The 22,835-nt window shown below is 37.7% G+C and overlaps 1 protein-coding gene across 1 annotated transcript in view; it reads left to right on the top strand.

The window, feature by feature from the left end:
- Positions 1–22,835, top strand: part of Vav3 (vav guanine nucleotide exchange factor 3) — a 357,495-nt gene that overhangs the window by 64,492 nt on the left and 270,168 nt on the right. Inside the window, exon 2 of the mRNA XM_077791577.1 lies at positions 21,221–21,337. Within this exon, the coding sequence (XP_077647703.1) occupies positions 21,221–21,337 (117 nt within the window). The remainder of the gene's footprint in view (positions 1–21,220; positions 21,338–22,835) is intronic.

The following is a 22,835-nucleotide window of genomic DNA, read 5'->3' as shown; positions in this document are numbered from 1 at the left end:
ATGTATTTTCTTTCTCTTTTTTTTCAGAATAAATTCTACTTTATTGTGCATACTGAAATAAAAATGCTTCTATTTATCAAGTGATTTCTACTTGTTGAAAAGAATGGAAATAATATGAAATCTCACTACCCTGAGATAACTATTAATGACTTTATTGTTTACATTTCTTTTTTTTTTTTAAAGAGAGAGTGAGAGAGGAGACAGAGAGAGAGAGAGAATTTTTAATATTTATTTTTTAGTTCTCGGTGGACACAACATCTTTGTTGGTATGTGGTGCTGAGGATCGAACCCAGGCCGCACGCATGCCAGGCGAGCGCGCTACCGCTTGAGCCACATCCCCAACCCCTTGTTTATATTTCTATATGTGTATGCACACATGTACTACAGGAGCTGAGTGTTGATCTGTTTTCCTGCTTTGTTAATTTCATATCAGTGATTTTTTTTTATCATTAAATTCAACTTATGACATTCTTTACCCAAAGGAGTATGTATTTTATTGAAAATTATTGAAACAGAAAAGATTCTACCTAACAGTTTTCAAGTTAAGTAAGGGTTTGCATATTCATATTTTAAAACTCTTTTTATGTTTAAATAATTTATTTATCTAGATGTGGCACACACTAGTAGAGACTTTGGATTTTTGACCAGATAGGGGATGATTTTAGCAAGGAAGATCAGTAATAAACTCACATAACATGTCTTGATGTCTGCTGTCACCTTCATTTTATAAGAGATGGGCTGCTTTAACACCATAAGGGTCATCAGGGCGTGATCTAAAAGTGCCAGTCCTTGAGGAAAACCACCTTGAAGTCATACCAGTGGTTCTAAGAATTACCATAGTTTGTGCTTTGAGTTACCCTGTCATAGGCAGGGTTGAAGCATAGGACGTGGTGCCAAAGTCCAAATGATGCAACATCCTATCCTACTGGATGAGCGTCTTCTGGACTTGACTGGGGCTGTGGAGTCCTCCTGGCTGTGTGGGTAGCTCCTCTCCTCCCTTAACTTTCTCTCTTTCTCTTTTCTCTGACATTCTCAGATTCCCACGTGCCTTCTTAACCTGATGCCACTACTTCCTCCCCTGATGCTTTTGATCATTGCCTCTCTTCATCTTTTCTAATTCTCATGGTTTCCCTTGCAGAGAAATCTGATCATCTTTTCCTAGGCATTAGATAATTGTTTATTTAACATATACATTGCTATTTCTCTAAGGTGATAGAAATGCAAAGGCAGCCCCAGTCTCCACACTGGGGATTTTTAGTGCAGTGGCAGTTACTTTGGTCTCGGCAGTTACAGGCACTTGTCGTTGCTGCCCCTGCTCCTTGAGTTTCGCCCTGAGTCCTGGTGACAGCCTTACAATCGAGCTATCGTTGGGTAGAGTCTGTTTTTCTCATCCATTTCTCTGTTGAATGCTGAGTATGTCTTGCACAGGGTTAATTATTTTCCTGTGTATTTCTGAGTGGCACTTTTTGAGGATTTGATCAGTGATTGGAGTAAAACTTTAAGAGTGTCAAAGTCTTTAGTCCCATAGGTGGCCTGTTATAGACAAAGTTGTACATATTTCAGGTTCCCCCAGTAATATCATACTAAGAATGGATTAGAGCTCTAAAAAATGTTTTAAATGGAATGTGACATTATTATAGATGGATTTTTTTTTACAGATGTATCCTTGACTAATAAATGCCAGTCTTTTAAAAGATAAAATTACAAGCCCTATATAGAAGCATATACCTCCAACCCTTGTACAGTTGTTGATCCTCATGTTAGGCTTGGGTTATGATTAGGCTTCTTGTGGCAAAGGTTTTGTGGTGAGGAGATAAAGGACTTTCTAGTAAACATAAATTGTGGAAGAGCAAATTCATGAGCAAACAGCTTTATATAATTGTTTTTAATCCACTGACATTGAACAATAAAAGTAGTCCACTGTAATAAAGAGAATTTCCATGGCATTTTAGATGCCAACTGGGTGCTATTGACTGTTGTACAGTTGATTGGATGCATTCAGGGCAGTGACAAGCCTAATGATATTTGAAGATGGATAGTTCTGGATTTGGCCAGGTGGGAGGAGGCACTCTACATTCTTATCTTCTTTCAAGGGCCAGTTCTTAAGGACTTGATCAAAGTAAAGTCTCTGTATCCAAGTAGAGAGTTTTACCATTTTTTTTCTTCTTAACACTTGATTTATGTCTAGTATATTCTGCCAAATGCAGGTTGCCTACCAATATTTTAGAATAATGGCTTCATGGTTTAGCAGTTCTGGCTCCCTATAGCATATAATGTGTCTGTTTTTCTGGTGGTGTCAGGGTGCTGCTCATGCTTTGGCCATGGAAAGAAGTGTGTGATGTTTCCTCCAGCAGGGAGTTACTGTATGTCCTGTGCAAATCCAAGCTGAAAGTGGACCATCATTGGGGCATTTTCTGGTGTCATTTCACTGAAGATTCTTCGATGCAGCAGCAGTTTCTTGGTGTGACTATTCAAACACTGCATGGGTAGATTCCTGTGAGCAACATGTGCACCAATACCAATAGTTATCCTAGTGTTGTGTGATTTCTGTTTACTAGATATAAACTTTCACAGTTATGTAAAAGTATACACAACTTACATGTAAATTGATCTTTGGGCAAGGGCACATGATTGGGATAGGATTACTATGTGATAATCTATAAATAACACTACTATTTTTTATTTATTGATCCTTTCAAAAGTATACAGAAACCAACAAAGTGGCCAACCTTGTAAACATTTCTTTCCTGTGTCATTAGGTAATCTAACATGTAGTGAGATGTTTCAAGAGCAGCAGCTATGAAGACGGACTGCTTCAGTTTGTATCTCTGGTCTTGTCTTTATTGGCTGGATCACACTGGGCTAGCATTTAATCTCTCCCTGCTAATTCTTTTTTTTTTTTTTTTTTTTTTTAAAGAGAGAGTGAGAGAGGAGAGAAAGAGAGAGAGAGAGAGAGAGAGAGAGAGAGAGAGAGAATTTTTAATATTTATTTTTTAGTTCTCGGCGGACACAACATCTTTGTTGGTATGTGGTGCTGAGGATCGAACCCGGGTCGCACACATGCCAGGCGAGCGCGCTACCGCTTGAGCCACATCCCCAGCCCCATCCCTGCTAATTCTTTATGTGTAAAATGGAAGGAGCTACTTCCAGGGTGGTGAGGATTGAGTATGATTGCTTAGAATAGAGTCTGGTCCTTGTGATAAGGCCATTTAAGTATTCCATTAAGTATTTTTCAAATTCCTGCATTATTTTTCAACAGCAGATGTAGAGTAGTGTCTTTATAAGTACAATTTAAATGGAATCCAGATGTTAGCTGTGGTTCTCTTTGCCTCTGAAGAAGTTGAATTGACTTTAGCTCCTTGTCCTCATCCTGGCTATAAGTCCGGTGTCTTCTCTAAGGATTATCTGAAGCATGGAGCTTAAGTTCTCATGGTTGTCGTGGGCCCATGTTTTGCTTCCTCTTGCTCTGTTTTTCTCTTGGCCTTAAAGTGACTTGAGCAAGAAACCCAGACCCTTCCTCTTTATGGCTCCTCACTCCCCAGCTTCTTCCATTAGTCATTTGTGCAGTAACAGGCTTCATGAGAAGGTTGGTCAAGGAGGGAAGAAGGGTCTGGGTCAACAATTATTAGCAACATCTTTTGTACTAAAACAAACATGAACTATTCTAGTTGTTTCCATCAAGAACCATCTCAATGATCCTTTAGAGTAGTCATGGACTAGAAGCCAGATGTCACTGAGCTTAGTGCTAAATACCATGTAGCCATTTACTTGGGAAAAGAACGGGTCGAGCTGCTGTTGGAATACTAATGCTGACCATCAGAACAGTATATGAACGGAAGAAAAGCCAGGCCAAGAAAACATTATCTTTGTCTTTCTCAGACTCATGAGCATGGAGTGTGTGACATGAGCAAACCTATACTTGATTTGCAGATATTCAGGAACAAACATTCATTCACAAAAGGATTTTGTACCATGCCTACCATTTTAATGAATGCATATGGGTTTAGTATATTTATTGTAGTATTTATACAGAGGTATATAGTATGTTATGCCCTACTGATTGAATAATTCATTTTTTGTATTTTTTCCTCACATAAGTAATATTCTTAAATATTGTTAAAATTCAGATAGTAAAGAATGAAGAGTTGGCTGGAGAAATTAAAACAAAAAGAATCATGAAGAGTAATGACACTTGCATTTGTACAACTCCTTATGTTTGTTTGCTGTCCTTGGACTGTGCACTCCTGGGAAGAAGGAGCCCTCTGTCTTCTCTGTATCTTTGGCAACTAGCCTTGAGCTCAGCTTGTGCTTGACATGTGTTTAACACATAATGGGCACTCAGTGCTTAATGTGTGAGATGAACTAATGAAACAGAGTTCTCACAGACTCTTTCAGCTAATACAACAGACCTGTTAGGGAAATACACTTATTCCCATTTTGTAAAAGGAGAAGTTAAGACTAACATGGGTTAAATGTTACCTAATAAAAACAACAATTCCACAAACAGTGGAATACGATTATGGTATATTAAGCATATAAATTTAGTAATATATTTTAGTTGATTCATCATTTTATTATCAATAGCAATAAGCAATATTTAGTGAAGGCTAGTTACTGCTTATCAAAATTATGCTTCACCTATATTTCACTAGGCTAAATGCTTGTTGCTAAAATCTCAGTTCTTGTCCCCACTGCCAATTCAATAACAAGAACATGGTTGTGCAAAAAGGGAAAAAAAAGTTTTATTGCTTTGCTAGCAAAGGAGGAACACGGAACTTCTGTCCCAAAGGCTGTGATTCTGCCTATCAGCAGGAACAGGAGGCTTTTAAAAGAGGTAATTCAAAGGCTACATTCCACATGTTCTCTGGAGTTGTAATTCACTTTTTAATTTGTGGTAGAGACATTCCTGAGATCTTCTGATATCATCCCTAAATTTGGATTACTTCATTCCTATGTTGGGTGTGTACTCAGGGACAGATAAATCATGCCTAGGATGGGAAAGAAAGGTAATCTTGTTTCCCTTGAGATTCCGGAGGGGAGAGATTAGGGAGGAGAAAGGAGAGAGGAAGAGAAAGAAACTTGTCCGTTTTAAAAATAAGTTGCAGTAGCAGAGCACCAAGGGTTATGTTCAAAGCATAAAGTGGATCACTGTTACATACTCTCCTATTAGGAAGATAGAATCATGTACATTTTACAGTCTGTCTTAGAGAAATCAACTAGGCAGCAGGTAGCTGATATGAACTTAAACCTGTCTGACCACTGAGCCATTCTTAATGACTGAATTACCTCCTTATATAGCCATACAGTTCTTGATGCAGAATCAGGATCTGTACCCACATCTTTTGTACCTGGTTCTGTTTCCCTATATATTGTGGGGTATGTGTGTCACTTGCCTCATGTTAGATCATATTCAGGACATATAACAGTGTCTCAGAAAAGGAAGACTAAAGGTATCTAGCTGTTGCAATTAACAGAATTTGTCAATCTAACCATTCAGTTTTTCCATCTTAGTTTTTCTATTGCTACTGGAAATAAAACACTGTTCATTCAATCTTGTGCCCTGGATAGGCATAGAATATATGGTGATAATGTGGTGAGAGGTAATGGTGATTGTTTGGATTAGTGGATTTCTAAACAGAATATTACCAACAATGTTCTGGTCTGAGAGACACTCAGAGTAGAATCTGTTTCTGTTCAGTGTGTGGAAGCCAAAAACTGGGACTGAACTCTGAGAACCAACAGCACAAGTTTAGTCAGTGGCCACAGAATGGAGAAGTAGGAACCCGGTTCTCAAATTGGTTTCTCAACCTGTTGGTGGGTGGAGAGGTCACAGATGGATACAGGGTAAAAGAAACAAGAGGAGAGGGGTAGACCAACAAAGGGGCAGCCTATTCAGGTCTGTTCCTGGAATAGTTGGAGATTTCCTAGAACTCAGGCAACACCTCTTTTCATTCTTCCATGATCCTGTGATTCCTGTTATGGTGGCTGGAAGGTGTGCTACTTAGTAGGCGAATTAGATTGTAATGAAGTTAGAGGATTAGGTTATAATGAAGTTAGAGGTTGGCTGGCTGTCACCCTGGCATCCCTTGGATCCAGCTGGTTGGGGTCAGCCTACCTAAAGAGGAGCTTCTGGATTTTTGGCATCCTTTCCTCAGAGATAAACAAGATTAAGGCTGGGTAGAAATTCATCTTGGCCATGCTGGCAGTATACTGCCCAACAGGAATACAAATCTCTTATATTTCAAGATGACAGGATTTATTTGAAGGCTGAGAATAAGGCAGGAAAAAGAAATAATTAGAATATTTTTTTATAATTAATTAGAATGTACTTCAACCTGTTTAGTATCCTACTCAGTTATATTTTCAGGAGTAATATTATATAGAAGTGGTGGTACTTATTAAGAAAAAGTAGTGTGAGTTGTGTACGTAAACATCCAGATAACGTATATGATACATGCACAGGAATTCAATTTATAATTTAGTTCTTGCTAATACAGTGATTTTAGTGCAGATTCTAAATAGTCATACTGACCTTAGAACAAATGGAAACTTTATTTTAGTAAAATAATGATTGTAAAATTTGGACATAAACCAAAAGACATCTATACATCAGATAACAAAACTCAGAAGTAAAATAAAGATAAATAGATATTACCCCAAATTCTAGTTCTTACTGTTTGATACCTTTGGTTTTTCTTTGAGTTATTTTTTTTCCAGTGAACTTTATTTCAATTAAAGGGTTTGTCTTCATCTAATAAGTACTTTCACTTCTGCAATCTTCAAGTATCAATCCAACTTAGACTGTTTTCCACCAAAATTGGACATTTCCTGATTATACAACTTTCTGAATAGACTGAACTAGATCATTCTAGAACACTGTTTTTCCAGATACTTATCAGTTGTTTTTTCAATAGTTTTCTGTTGACAGCCAAGTTCTATTACCTACGCTGTAGATACACTTGGATGTCTCTACAGTGTAGGTTTCTTAATTTTTTTTCAATCTTACTTCCTTTGTAATGTGTTATGATTTTTAAATGGCTATTTGCAAATTTAGTTCCCATTGTCTACAGGGAATGATTTACCATAGGTGGTTCTTGTTTAAGCCTTTTTGTCCTACTACAATTATTCATTTAAAAAAAGGTTCTGGTTTAGAAAATTAATTGCTTAGTCCTTCTTCCTTCTTTTCCCTCTCCCAGTAATATTCCTCATCCTTCACAGCACCATTACATTTTGTGTCTTCCTTGGCAACTCCAGGGAGTGCTGGTCATTGTCTTCTCAGATGTTGCACCATCTTAATCAGGTCCTTTATAACATGCACCAGATTGTGTAGTAACAAAATCAAGTTTTTTAGTCATTGTTATTTGCACCAAACATAGCCTAATTTAAGGCAAGTGCTACGTGTGTATATACACACACACAAGACACATAGTGGAGCAGAACTAGCAACAGAAGAAAGGTGTGAATGCAAATTCTGATTCTGCCATCAAGAATTATGTGGCTCTAAGAAAGTAATTTAGTTGATTACCATTACCCATTACAAATGGGCTCTAGGTTCAGATAGGTTGGCTTTCATATTACCCACTCACTGCATAGTTGAACTTAGGTAGGTAATTTAAGTTTTGTAAGCCCCAGACTGTAAAATGTAGATAATTCTTTCTTTTGATTTATGTAAAATTGGGGATGAGGCTAAATTTGGAGGAGTGTGGGTGCAGAGAGAATATTAGAGAGGTTAGAAATGTGGGTAGAAAATAGAATGTAGTTTGGCACAGAAGAACAATGACTTGTATATGTGGAGAATAACTTTATTCCAATCAGCATGGAGGAGAAGATTATTGAAATGCACTAAGAAAGAAAGGCATGTTCTCTTATGTAACTGGGGGAAAAGGAGAGGGGAAAGTAGTTTGCTTAGTTTAGAGCTAAGCTGATCTGAATTGCAGTTTCAACTGCAATTTGGTGTTGGTTATTTTTAGAGTAAATTTATATGTGCCTCTTTTTCTTTGAAATTGGAATCACTTGGGGAAATGTCGCACTTCAGGTTTCATTGTACTATGATGACCTCTCAAATAGAGAAGATATCACAGCAATGTGGCTAAAAGCAATATTCTCTGTAGAGAACATTTCATTATGCCTGTAGGCATAATAATGCTATAAGATGATAAAGTAGCCACTAATCCTTTTATTTTCCTTCATATATAGGAATTGAAATAGTGTTCTGATCTTGAGGATGTTTTAAGAAATAACCTTCAGAATTTTTTAGATAAAACCAGAATAATAATGGGTTGGAGTACAGTATGTTATTTTGTAAAATTAATAATTATTTCAAATTTAAAGATATAGTTTTCCCTACTCGTCACACAATAAAATGACAAAGCAGAAAATGAACTGTAAAAATTAAAGATGTACCTGAAACTGTAATGTAGTCCTGGTAAGAAGATCAGACCACATGGGTGATAAAATGCCAAGGGCTTTGGTGTGTCAGAAGTGGTGCTCCCATACCGTGGCTTTATGTGAAAAGCAACCAAAAGTTCTGAACTGAAAACTCTAAGATATATGCCTGGCAACATTATTGATTTTTTTCAATGTGAGTGATGTAGTTTGTATATTTAAATATGGGGGACTGGGGTAGTAGCTCAGTGGTAGAGAGCTAGTCTAGCATGGATGAGGCACTGGGTTGGGTCCTCAGCACCACATAATGAAACAGACAAATAAAAAATAAAGGTTAAGTTCTTAAAAAAGTGAATTTAGGGAGTACTTGTAATAGAAATAGAAGAATAAAATATTGAAATTTAGATTTCCTAAAAAATCCTTTAAGAGTCAGAATGGTTGCTAACTTTATGTACTTGGTACATTTCTATCCCAAAGAATAATTATTGTGATACTTGATATAAACTTGATGATGATTTAAAATCATATTTAATTTATAAGAATATTCTCAACAGTGCTATTTTTAACAACATTTGCTTGTAAGTCACCATAGCCCAAAGAACACACTAAATTCAGTTCATGCTTGAAGCCATTCAGATCAAAGCTGACTTTCCAGTTTCACTGAAGCATATCTGCCTGTGGGCTTCAGGAGCAGTCACCCTGGTTGCTGCTTACTGATGGGGTTTGGATGGAGCCTTCATGGGTGGAGGGTGCAGGGTACAGGGTGCAGAGTGAGGGCATAGACAAGCCTTGACTTTCCTAAACCATCTGGGTTGATGACAAAGCTCAGAGGAGAGTTTTCTTTGACTCCTGAAGACATCCTACCAAACCTTTCAACTTTTTAGTTCTGCTGAATCGCACTTTTAAGGAAGGAGATTTGGAATTTTCTTGTTTCCTTGCCTTTGAATAAAAAACTATATTATTGGGATAGAACATTTGTTAATGTCATCCTTTTGGGCATGTTTTGTTCATTTAAAAAATGTTCTCATTTATGCTAATGGTTTTCCATGACATGCACAGGTTTTTATTTTTAAATTTTAGTTTATACTAAATACTGGTGCAATGCATTGGCAAACATAATACTTTGATCTTTGGGCGTGTGTGTTGGGGAGTAAGAATGGGGAACAAACAGTATTATAGAAGTTTCCTGCATGGGCAGAGTTGAAGGAAGAACAAGTTTGTATAAACACAGATGGATAAGATTCATAGGGAGACATAAGCTATTTTGGAAATCATCTGCTTTACAAATCCATCTTAGCTGAGTCATTCTTTTAGGTTCTTAAGAAATCTTGGGGGTTAAGGGGAAGAAAGGAAGTCTTCAACTTTGTTCCAGTGATTGAAGTTGGAGTGGTGTGGTGCTGTGCTTTACTTAGGGTGGACTGCAAGTCCCTTTAAGGGGCAGGTGCCTACCCTGCTGTGCACCTCATGGCCACCACTCAAGGAGGCTGCATGGCATGATAGGGAGTCCTGGCAGGGTACAGATCTCACTCTACTGCTCCTCAGCTCTCATGGCCTTGGGTCCTTTACAGCATCCAGTTCCTCATGGATAGAATGGAGTTGTCTTCATAGGATTTGTGTGTGTGTCAGTGGAGATAATCCATGCAAAGGGCTTAGTGTCACACCTGAGACGCAGAAGTTTGCTGTTTGTGGCAGGCAGAGCCTTTGCTGTTGCCTCATGGAGAGAAGAGTCCTGAGTCCAGTTGAACTATTGTGCTTTTCCAGAAGGCCAGGCCTGGGTGTATGCTTTGTGTTTCACAATAACCATTCCTAACGCTGCTTTGTTCCCACTCGGACAGTCAGTTCAGCCACCCCAGCAGAGGAGCAACCCCCAGCCTACCCCCTTTAATGGCTGGGGTGTCACATATATAACAGGCAGAACTAAGTGTTGTGTTGGAATTGAAGATTGCTGTTCATCTCTTTCTCCCTTCACAATACTATCATCCCTGTGAGGGCAGGATGTGTGGCTGTCAGCTCCTTGATTTGGGACAGTCTGCCATGGGACAGAATATTGTTATTGTTAAAGACTTGGGCTTTGGAGCCAGCTGCCTGGGTCAGAACCTTGTCCCACCACTTGCTGGCTATGTGTTGGGTCAGTTATTTTACCTCTCTCTGCCAGTGGACTCATCTACACATGGAATCATGACAGTGCTTACCCAGTAGAGGCCAGGGTAGATGAAATGAGGAGGGGACTTGGGTTTATACTCTATTTTGGTTCTTATTTTTATCCCTTGCTTCCCAAATCCTGCTCTGACTGTACAGTCAGTGAAGTGGAAGGAGCAGCATCTGGGCAGCAGTGGACAAAGGAAGGGAGAGGGTGCTTCAGCGAGGTGTGGGTGTTCCAGAGCTGCTTCTGCAGGGGGCTGTTGGAGATGAGAGAGGTGCGCAAGGGGTTGCTTACAGTCAGACCATACTGTTTTAGTTGGCATGCACCTCCTTTCCTTTCAGATTAGATGTAAATACACAAATTTTTGTTCTTATTTTCTGAATAGACAAACTGTGTAAGGCTTATCTCTAAAAGCACCAAAGGCTTCTTCCCACCAAGAAAATGAGGCTTTTCCCTCATTGTGAATATTGTTCTCTAAGGAGGAGCTACCACATCTGTCTGGGGTGACATAGCTCATTCCCAGATCCACAGGGAGCTGTTTTCTTGTTCCTTGTGTAGTTCTGTGGGTCCTGTGCTTTGCAAGGGTGGTTAATTTATAACCTAGGTATGGGTAAGTGGGGTTGTGCTTGTCACCCTCTATTCTACATTAGCAGGTGAATCTACTATTGCTATTCCAGACACCACCACTGCTTGATTGTTTGCTTCCTTCCTTTCTTCTTCTATTGAGGATGGAATCCAGGACTTTGTGCCTTTGAGGCAAGAGCTCTACTCCTGAGCTATCTCCTCAGCTCTTTTAATTTTTTATTTTGAGACAGAATCTCATCAAGTTGCTCAGGCTGGCCTCAAACTTGTGATCCTCTTCCTGAGTCAACCACTGCTTCTTTCTACTGCCTGCCTTACTCTTGCTAAATGGCTACTGTTCAACAATGTCAAAATACTGACTTTTAGCTATTGAATTCTACTGCCTCTTTATGGCCCAAGCAGAAAGAAATTCCCATTTTTCTTTTTTTCTTTTTTTGTACCCAGAAGAGTGAATCTTGGCAGCCCTTTTAAAAATGTAGATTAGGTAATTTTAACTTGATTTGGGCTAACTGTGCTTCAGCTAACCGTGTGGTTCAGGGCTACTTTTTCTCCTTAAAGGTAGTGGCATGCATACTTTCATTAGAAGATCAAGGAACATAGTAAAATAGATATTTCAGGCCAACTTAGACATTTCACTCCCTAAGTATTCAGTTTTTCAGTGCAAAGACTAAAAACACATAATGAGGATTAAAGATACAGTGTGTTAATCTTTTTTCTAGCTAAGGACTAATGCAAGGTGACAACAAAAACCTTTGAAATTGAGTGTCTAAGTTCCTGCAAAGGGAGAGGGGTACACTGCTTCCTCTTATGAGAACAAGAGCTAGTGAAAGCAACAGAGGGTGTGTGTGTATGTGTGTGTGTGTGTGTGTGTGTGTGTGTGTATGTGTGTATGTACATGCTTGTGTCCATATGTGCTTTAGGGACTGCTGGCTAGGGGCTCCTGAAAATCAGTTATCAGTTCACAATTGAACTTACACCAGACATAGGCAACCAAAATAAAGATTATGCATATGAACTTAATAATTTAAAATCTTTATTAGTTTTATTTATAAATGTAACATCACCAACTACTCTATTGAGGTACCTTCATAAAAAATGTATTTCTACTCTAACAATGAATGTAAGGCTAGGATGTCAGTTTAATATAAAAATGCATTCTGAATTCTCTGGCTACCAAGGAATGGTTACTATTTTTTTTTCTACAGATAAACTGCAGCAGTATTCATTCATAAATTTATTTAAAACTGTGCTATTATGTAAGCTTTGGAGATGCAAAGACAAAATAGATGTAATCTGTCTTCTCAAAGATGTTTACTATATCATGGGCATAGCTGGGCAAACAGACATACGATCAAGCTTGAATATTACCATTACAGATGTGAGCCAGGTGCTGCAGAATGAAGAGCATATATGTGTGTTTACCTAGCCCTATATTTATGAGCTTAATCATTTCAACAAAGTTACACATATTTCACGAAAATGCATTACCATCAAATAAAAATCAATAACCAAAAAATACCCTGTGACTTCCCTGTTAAATAACTACATTTTTGGTTAGTTGATTAAAACCATTTCACTAAATTAAAAATGAACTAAGGCCTAGACAATCATCAAAACAGAAATATTGGTTTTCAGTATACTGAGAATAAGGGGAGTTTGGTTTTATGACTTGAATACAAGTTTTAGCTAAGAAACTATCCAAACATATTTCTATCTTCTTCTCTGAATGTCCTTTAGGAATTTTTATTTATAACATCAGGATAGAGTTGAAAGTAATGTGAAGATGTTTTGCAGTGCCGAGCTGAGTTTTTTTTCAAAGGACAATGAGGATGATATCCTGTGGCACCCACTGATCCATAAAGGGAAAAGAACAGATGAGGTCATCAAACAAATAAAAATCTTTCTTTCTTTCTTTCTTTTTAAATTTCTAGACGATACAAGATTTAGCTCACTTGATTTAAAAGAGCTATAGAGGGATAAAAGGACAAGATATGGTAAAAGTGAGAGGAATAGGAAACTCCAGTAAGGGAGAAACTTGCTTTTTAAAAAATTCTCTATTTCATCTCATCTGACTTACCACTGTAGGAAGGATGATTTGAGCCTTTGGAGGGGCACAGAGGAGGAGAGGGGTTACAGTGATAGAGGTCCTGGGGAGAGGCTTGATAAAGTCTGAGGTGAGGCTCCTCCAAGAAGGAAAACTATTTGTACCAAATTTGCAAGTAGGCCTTAATGCTGGTCTCCTCTGTGTCTTTCAAAACTGCCAATCAGCTTATGAATGGCCTCTTATAATTCTGATTATGCCCAACTATTCATCATTGCTAACAATTCTAAAGGAGTAGTTGAAATGATCTTGTTTGCATTTGAGAAGTGTCAACAAGCTTCTCACACATACAGTGAAAAAGCCAGAGCTTGTTAAGTGTTGAGAGAAAGGGGAGGTTTTTTTTCAGTTTTGTAGTGAACTTTAGCCATTTGACCTCAGTGTTGCTAGCATTGAAGTGGTGACAACAGAAGTGGCACCTTCGAAAGCTACTTTTGTTGTGATGGCTTTCTGGTTATGAAACATTTTCCAATCCAGAGAGCTTTGGCCTGTGTATAATTTTAGTATGTCTTAGCCTTGTTGGTTCTGAACTTTCTTCTCTGAAGGTTATGTGCATTGATGTGGAGTGCTTTTATGACATTTTCATTCCTTGACTTCGAATGAGTAAGCCATTCATCATCTTTTTGTAAGGGACAGAGAGACAAAGGGCAGTTTAAGACAGGTGTCTTTGTTATTAGAATATATTATCTATGGGTATTCCTGGGAGGGAAGCCAGGTGGCATCTAATTATTGGGCCTCTCCATTTATGAAGACAAGAATTAACTGACTCAGCCAGTCTTTCACATGCCTCTGTCCCCATTTGTCAAGTTAACGTCCTCAGTGAATGCTCATACTAACCATCTGACGTCTCTTCTCTTTTTTCTTCCAATCATCCCTGCTCATGTTCAATTAATTGTTAGGTGTTTCCTTTGCATATTATTTCCTAGAAAATATGTAAAAACTAGAGTTTTTTCTGTTTCTCCTTTTCTCCTCCTACTCTTATTCACCATCATTTCCTGTGAGATTAATATGATGGTGTTCAAATTGTCCTGTGTTGCTTGAGTCTCCCACATCATCTCCCTAATAAAAAGAAAACCATTTTTAATTCTACATACCACAAAATGAAGTTAGTATAAAATAACAGTTAAGGATAATGGTCTTTGTAGCCAGAATGCCTGGGTTTGCATCCTGACTCCATTACTTTGGCAAATGCAATTATGTAAACTTGAATAAATTTCTCAGCCTCAGTAGATATAGAAGAAAAAACTTTCCCAAATGGATTATTATGAGGATTAAATGGTATAAACATTTAGCATAGACATAGCAATCACTCAAAACTCATAGCACTAGTAATCATAAAATATAAAGCTGAGTAGTGTTCTTAGAATCCTTTAACCTCCACTTCTTGTAGGAAAAAGCTTGAGTCCTTTTGGCAGGGCAGGAAAACCACAGCTCCTTCTCCTGTCCATCTTCCACTTCTCCTGCCCAGGACTGTGTCCCTCTTAATCACTTCCTCTGCCCCCAGTGGTCCTGGCTTTGACTTCTCCCCTGCTCATTCACATGCCCTGCTGTTTCCCTGGAGTACCCTATACTCTAGTGATTCCCTTTTCCCTCCCTGTGCACCAACCATTTCTTCTGTTTGTGGGGCTGGCTCCCCCTCATCCTTTAGGTCTCATCTCATGTAGCAGTTATTCCAGAAAGTTGTCCTGATCACCCAGGACTTGCAAGAACTTTTGAATGTCTTTATAACGATTGCCACCCTATCTTATAACTGCGGATTCACTTGTCAGTCTGCTCTGCCTGCCTCTGCTTTGGAGGTAGGGCCTGGGTCACATTTTCTTTTTCATTCCCATTTCTTGGTGTTGCATTCAGTTCACATTGTCTAGCACATTAATAAGTTCAAAAGTTTCACGATGACTAGCATATAACAGATATCTGGTCAATACCCATTATAAATGGCTGTTTGTAATTTGTGTGTCCTTACTTGGCAACTCTTTATCTTATATGGATACATTTAGTACTTAAAAAAAAAACCCTGAAGTTATTTAACTATACTTCCTAAAATTCTAAATTTTAAGAAATGCTAAAGTTATTTCAGGCAAATAAGTTATATGACATACCAAAGTTGTGTAATTTTTGGTCAAGAATACGACATGGTTGTGAAATAATGAGATGGACTTGTCCTTGTGCCACATAAGCCACCTGAAGGCAGTATTTTTCAGCTGCTAAAGATGACACACAGAACGTCAAATCAGAACCTTCTGATCCCAAAGACTGAGTAGATTGTCTTAGGGAAAAAAGTTTAACACTGAAACACTCTTATGTAAGACAATCACATCTCTAGCTATAAAATTACATCTTAATTATTCTTCAGTGATTTCAAGTCCCTTTTATCCTGAAAAGAGGGAGATAAGAGTTCGCTTATTACATATTCCATAAAAAATTATATCATTTTCTGAAAGGCACCTTAGAGACCAGTTAGACCAATCCTGTTGGCTCTTTCAGTTGCAACTGGTAGATAATTTAAGCAAAAGTTAGAGGCATTGGGTCATTTAATGTAATTGGCTTATGTAAGAAGTAGTCTGGAGTTCAGGCTTTGGTAAATACCATTTGCTATTTATGAATGGAAACAGACCTTTTTGGGGAAATGAATATTCAGAACTAGGTCTGAGAAAATATGACATGAATTTGGGACAACTTGAAGACAAGAAGATGAATGAAATTATACCAAAAGGACACAGAAACCAGTTTGAAGGATTCCTCAGAGGCAAATTTGGGATAATATGAAGATCAAAAAGGATAATGAGAACAGTTGATTTGCTCACAAATGAAATAAAGAAAGGAACACAAGATTTATAAATTTACAAAAGATCATACATTTACAACTTTATAAAATTACCAATGAATAAAGGTGAAAGGAATGATAGAAAAATCACTATTTTACAATTCCAAATGGAATAATTGGGACAATCAGAAGATGTTGTATGCATTGTGAAAACAAGTTTGGGAAATAGGATGCCACATGTTACCCTGTTTTCACCCCAGAGATGAAGGAGATGTGTACCTTTACAGTAGAGAGTCCTGGTAGTAACCATCTTAACTAAGTGTGAGCTTAGCATCAGTAGTAATGGGATAGCCCAACATTTTATGTCTTCTGATATGAGGAAATATGAAATTCGCAATATGGAATATGAAGCCTTTTTTTTTTTTTTTTGCCAAAACAGCTTGGTTTGAACCTAGATTTTTGTTCACAGGAAACACAAGTGATAGAAGAATAGGTTTGATGGCACTGTGGGGAAATAGTCAAATGAAGAATGTGGGGCAGTATATAAAACAGTTTCAGCTCTTCAGAAAGTCCATGTCACTAAAAACGAAACAAAACAAAACAGAACAATAGCTTTGGGACTTTTAGATAAAGGGATATTGAAAGATAAAACCACCAAATGCAAGGGCTGAAACTTGGTTGGATCCTAGATTGGGCAAAAATAATATAAAAAGGCATGAGATGAACAATTGTGGAGATGTGAATTTGGAATATATACTAGATAATACAAAATTGTTGTTAATTTTCTTAGATGTAATATAGGTATTATTGATATGTAGGAAAGTATCTCTGCATTCCTAGAGATGCATATTGAGTTATTTATATGCATTTATAACTTACTTTCAAATGCCTCAGCAAAATATACTTTCTTTCTTTTTTTTTTAAATTTTAAAATGTACAAATACAAAAGCCTATATGGTACTCTGTTACAATGATTATGTAGGTGGGTATGTTCATTATATTTCAGTTTTTCTTTTGGTTCAGAATTTTCTTAAATAAACTAAAAAAGGAAAAGTAGGATGAAAGCTGGAGTGGTAAGCCCAACTTCTAAAATACCATGAGGGGCATGTCTCTGTCCTGCTTGTGCCCATGGCCCTGTGAGCATCCAATGACCCTGTGAGCCTTGCGCGGTCAGCCAACTTTTGAGGATTATGACAATTTGCTGATAAATTTAATAGAGGAGCTTGAGGCAGATCCTTAATCGTTTGTAGATTTTCCAGTGTAATGTTGCAGGAATTAAAAAATGATTGACTGAAAGCATACATTAGAAAAGGGTAACCAGGTTTGAAGACTGCCTGGAAAAGCAAGAACATACCAGTGACTTTTTCCAAATCCAGTAAATATTTGTTGAATTTAGCAGAATTGAACTACGTAGGGGACAAGTAAGGTTAACATTTGTTCCAGAAGTAAGAGGAAAGACTGTTTTTCAGTCTTATGTGCATGCAACAATGACTAAATTTTATACTGTTTTTACTTTCAGTAATACTCTTAGCTTTACTGAATTAATGATCAAAGCACTTTAGTAGAAGCCAACTGCAGTTTTTCCTATACATGGGGAAATTTGAGTTTGGTGAGAAATCTTCAGAGGGTGGCATTTGCAGTTATGCTTTGTTCCTTGGTGAGCTATGAGTCCGGCACTTAATTATGTAAAAAATATTGCAAGACAGCAGTTGCATAATCCCCCAGGGTGTAATTATTATCTGTCTTGGCAGAATGCAAGCCTTTTAATCTGTAAATAAGCAATTCTATGTGGAAGAGCAACATGCAGAGTGATTCTGTGTTGTAAAGGTCTCTTATGAATTTTTAAAGTGAAAGCAGTAACTGCATGTGCTGATTGGCTGCAGCTTGTGTGTTTCAAAGGGTTTATGATGCTTCCCTTGTGGTTTTAACCCCTCCTGAAATATTTAAGCCTCTGAGGATGATTCCTGTAAAGGGTAAAACTGTGTCTAAGTTAAGCTTATGACAAATCTGAATGTTTCAAATGTAGAGGAAGTAACATGTGCTTTCTGCATAATTAAAAAGCAAACCAAGATTAAAAAGAAAAACAAAATGAAACATGCTTAAAAAAGATGCAATAATTAGCTAAGATGTTGATCACTTATTGGAGGTTAAGTTTTTACTTTTGAAATTATTTTGGCATAATTGATACATAGCAAGAATATTTAAAATTTTGACATGTATGATTATGATTTTTTAAAAATGTGTGCCATTGCAAGTAATACTTCTACAAAAGAACTAATTCATTCTCAGGACATGTGTATATTTTACTTAGATGAATCTGAGTCTTTTTGATATGAAAAGTGAATTCTCACTTTTGGTTTTTGAGTGTTCAGCAGTGTCTGCCTGTCCTTCTGCACCTCCTGTAGGTGTGACTGAGCTGACCATGCCCCTCTCTGGGGTCAGCCTCTGCACTTCAGCATCTGATCCCTTCTCTTTTGCCTATCCAAGGACTTCATTTAGATTCTGTGCCTTGCTCTTTCCTAATTAACTTTTCCTTCTCCAGCAGGGTACTCCCATTGAAATAGAAACACATCATCATAGTTGCCATTGTTTTTAAAAACCCTTCCTTGAATTCTCCAGCTCCATCTGTTTCCCTTTGTAGCCAGACTTCATCATCTCTCTCCTGTATCCACTCTCTCCTGTTGTTTCTGGAGCTGCTCCAGCCTTTCACTCTAGTCCCCACACAGGACCTGCATCTGTCAAGGAATGCATGTCCTTCATACTCCAAATTCCATGAAAACAGCACAGAAGCACTTGACCTAAATCTTACTTAATTCCCAAGTATCTTATTTTTTTTAAGTTATTGTAAATGGGATAGTTTTCCTTATTTCCTTCTCAGAGGATTTGTCACTGATATACAGAAATGCCTTTGATTTATGGGTGTTGATTTTATATCCTGCTACTTTGCTGAATTCATTTACTAGTTCTAGAAGTTTTCTGATGGAGCTTTTTGGGTCTACTAGGTACAGAATCATATCATCAGCAAATAGTACTAATTTAAGTTCTTCTTTTCCTATACATATCCCTTTAATTTCTTTCATCTGTCTAATTGCTCTGTCTAGTGTTTTAAGAACTATGTTGAATAGAAGTGGTGAAAGAGGGCATCTCTGTCTTGTTCCATTTTTAGAGGGAATGCCTTTAATTTTTCTCCATTTACAATGATGTTGGCCTGAGATTTAGCATAGCCTTTATGATGTTGAGATATGTTCCTGTTATCCCTAGTTTTTCTAGTGTTTTGAACATGAAAGGGTGCTGTATTTTGTCAAATGCTTTTTCTGCATCTGTTGAGATGATCATATGATTCTTATCTTTGAGTCTATTGATGTGATGAATTACATTTATTGATTTCTGTATGTTGAACCAACCTTGCATCCTGGGATGAATCTCACTTAATCATGGTGCACAATCTTTTTGATGTTTTTGTATTCAATTTCCCAGAATTTTATTGAGAATTTTTGCATCTATATTCATTTAGAGAGATTGAAATCTGGGAATGGAACTACCATTTGACCCAGCTATCCCTCTCCTCAGTTTATATCCAAAAGGCTTAAAAACAGCATACTATAGGGACACAGCCACATCAATGTTTATGGCAGCACAATTCACAATAGCTAAACTGTGGAGCCAACCTAGATGCCCTTTAGTGGATGAATGGACAAAAAAAAATGTGGCATATATACACAATGGAATTTTACTCAGCAATAAAAGAGAATAAAATCATGGCAATTACAGGTAAATAGATGGCACTGGAGAAGGTAATGCTAAGTGAAGTTAGCCAATCCCCCCAAAACAAATGCTGAATGTTTTCTTTGATATAAGGAGGCTGACTCATAGTGGGGTAGGGAGGGGGAGCATGGGAAGAATAGATTAATTCTAGATAGGGAAGAGGGGAGGGAGGGAAAGAGAGGGGGCAGGGGGTTAGCAAGGATGATGGAATGTGATAGACACCATTATCCAAAGTACATGTATGAAGACACAAATTGATATCAACATACTTTCTATACAACCAGAGATATGAAAAATTGTGCTGTATATGTGTAATAAGAATTGTAATGCATTTGGCTGTCGTTTACTTTTTTTAAAAAACAATCAATTAAAAAAATAAATAAATCTTACTTGACTGTCTGCAGCATCTCACATAGCTTGTTACTCTCTTTGCTTAGAAACATTTTTAGCTTTGATTCAGGGAAGCCCATCTTTGATTTTCTTTCCTTCCGCCTTGATTATTCTTTGTCAGACTCCTCTGTAGTCACCTCCTCTTCTCCTGTTCTCCTAAGGTTTCTTGCCCTCAGATCTCCTCTCCTCTCCCAAAGTAGTCTCAGCCAGCATCATGATTCAGTGTTCTCTATACTCTAAAGACTCCCAGATTTATGTCTGTAGTCCATACCATTTCCTGCCCCACATTCCATTGGATGACTTATGGTCATCTCAGATTCAACACAGTTGCAAGGCAACACCTGGTCTACCCACAGTTGTGTCTCTCCTGGGTTATTGCAGTAGCCTCCTGTCTGGTTTTCCTGCCCTATTCTCACTCTAACCCTCTCCAATCTATATCCAATGCAGCAGCCCAAGAAGACCCTTGTGGAACATATTTTGTTCCTGATCTGTTCCATGTCCCCCAATGGCTTCCCTTATCAGTTAGAATAAAAGCTGTCTGATAAGGCCCTTTACCATCTGACCCCATGACCTTTCTAGCTCACCTCCTACCTTTCTCCCCATTACTCACTCTACTTTGGCCCTTTTCTCAAACATACTCAGACACTCCTGCCTCAGGGCCTCAGTATGTGATGCTTCTTAACTTAGGTTACTCTGTCTACTTTTCTGCATGGCTTGCTCCTTAAGTACCTCAGATCTCTGCCCCATCCTTCTCTCAAGAAGACCTGGCTAAGTTCTCCCCACCTACCTCTACCAGCTCTCTGGATCTCTCCTCCCAGTTTTAACCACCATATGAAAATACAAATGTTTTCCTCCTGTGTTGCTGCATTTGTTCTTGTCTGTTTTCTCCTGTTGGAATGTAAGCTTCACCTGCCTGTCCACAGCCATATTACTGGACTGAGAATGGATGCTCAGTCAGTGCTTCTGGTTGAGCAAACAGCACCCTCAGGAGTGGATTGGTTTTGTCACTTTTGTAGCAACTTGGGTGTGGCAGAAGATTGGTAGCATTTGGAATAATTCACTCTATACTGATAGCTATTTTTTCATTTCTCAGTTTCTCTGTTTGAAGAACATACGGACATTTCTCACAGCCTGTTGCGAGACGTTTGGAATGAGGAAAAGCGAACTCTTCGAAGCATTTGACCTGTTTGATGTTCGTGACTTTGGGAAGGTAATTGCCTTAAAATTTTTAAAAATATTTTTATTAGAGCTTTATAGTTATACATGTAGTTGGTACATTTATAATATTTTTATTGGAGCATGTTTGATCATCATTGGAGAATGTTGTTAACTCTTAAGAATTAAGTGGTCTATGTATCAGCATTGTATTAGTTAAACTTACCATGTAGGTGGTTCTGCCAACAAAACCACACATACGAAATAATGAAAATGAATAAATAACAATGACTTTACAAATGAGTTTAGAATTAATTTCTAATTTAAAGCAGCATAAGGAGAGTCTTTTATTCAGAGGCAATTTTTCCTGCTGATTACCTGTGAGGGTAGGGTTACTGTTAACACCTCCTGTAGATAGTTCATTGGTTCTTATGTCTGAAGACCAATATTCTTTCACTCCAGTCTTCTCTATATCTGGATGGCATCTAGTTTGTGAGGAGAATATTCTGTTGCCCTTTTCTCTGTTTTGACACTTGGGAGATGAGTTAGAGAAGATATATCTCAATGAAATATTTGAGATTGTTGTGTTTTCCTTTCTTTATAATTTATTTTTGTGGTGCTGGGGATCAAACCCATGCCCTCATATATGCTAGGCAAGTGCTTACCACTGAGCCACGACACCAGCCAGTTTGTTGAGTAATTCCTCTTGCTTGGATTTGAGAATGTATCTGTTGGATTTGTGGAATTTCAGTGATATTTCTCCACACAGAAATTGTTTTAATGTTTACTATTACTACTTATGTGTACACTAGGCATGTGTATATTAGGTGAAAGAAACCATCCTTTCAAAAGTTATGGTCTATTATTATGACTTGATTAAGCATTTAGTTACATGCCTGGCAAGTAAGTAACCATTAAAAAATCAGTGACTGAGGTGAAATTACTTTAATCTCTGCTGACATTATTGCACAATGAAAATCATAGAAGGAGAAAAGGACCAAGCAATATTGAGAAGTTTGCTTCTATTCTTCAGCTCAGGTGCCTATCAAAAGGTATGCTGAGAGTCACACTTTATGTGGCTTTTATGATGTAATATTTTGCTAATAAAATAAAAACCAAGCAACAGATTGTTCTTCTTGGCAATGGGAGTGAATAGTCTAAACTTGAGACAGAAATGTAAGAAATTAGATACTGAAATACAGCAAAGATGGAGAAGCTATTCTGTGTGGCTTGAGTTCTCTTTCTGGTTTTAATCCAAAGTCATTTCATGATCTTTGAAAAGTCACAGTCTTCCTCGTCCTCAGACATCCTGCCAGCTTGGAAGGAAAATGGGTGTAGGAACGTGATTTCTAAGATTTCTTTTATCTCTGGCAAGCTGTGATTTAACTGTCTTGAGGTCCCAAATAAAAATGATGGAGGCTAAAATATGGTTAGTGAAAGGAACTGAAAGCCAGGCCCTTAGTAAGGAAATGGAAGGACATTTGTTTATGTCCTTGAAGTTCAGCCATGAAGACAAGAGAAATAAAATAGAAGCCTAGGTGAGGAAGACAGTT

This window comes from Urocitellus parryii, chromosome 11 (genome assembly GCF_045843805.1).
Source record: "Urocitellus parryii isolate mUroPar1 chromosome 11, mUroPar1.hap1, whole genome shotgun sequence".
NCBI lineage: Eukaryota > Metazoa > Chordata > Mammalia > Rodentia > Sciuridae > Urocitellus > Urocitellus parryii.
This window is presented reverse-complemented; position numbering and strand designations above follow the sequence as displayed.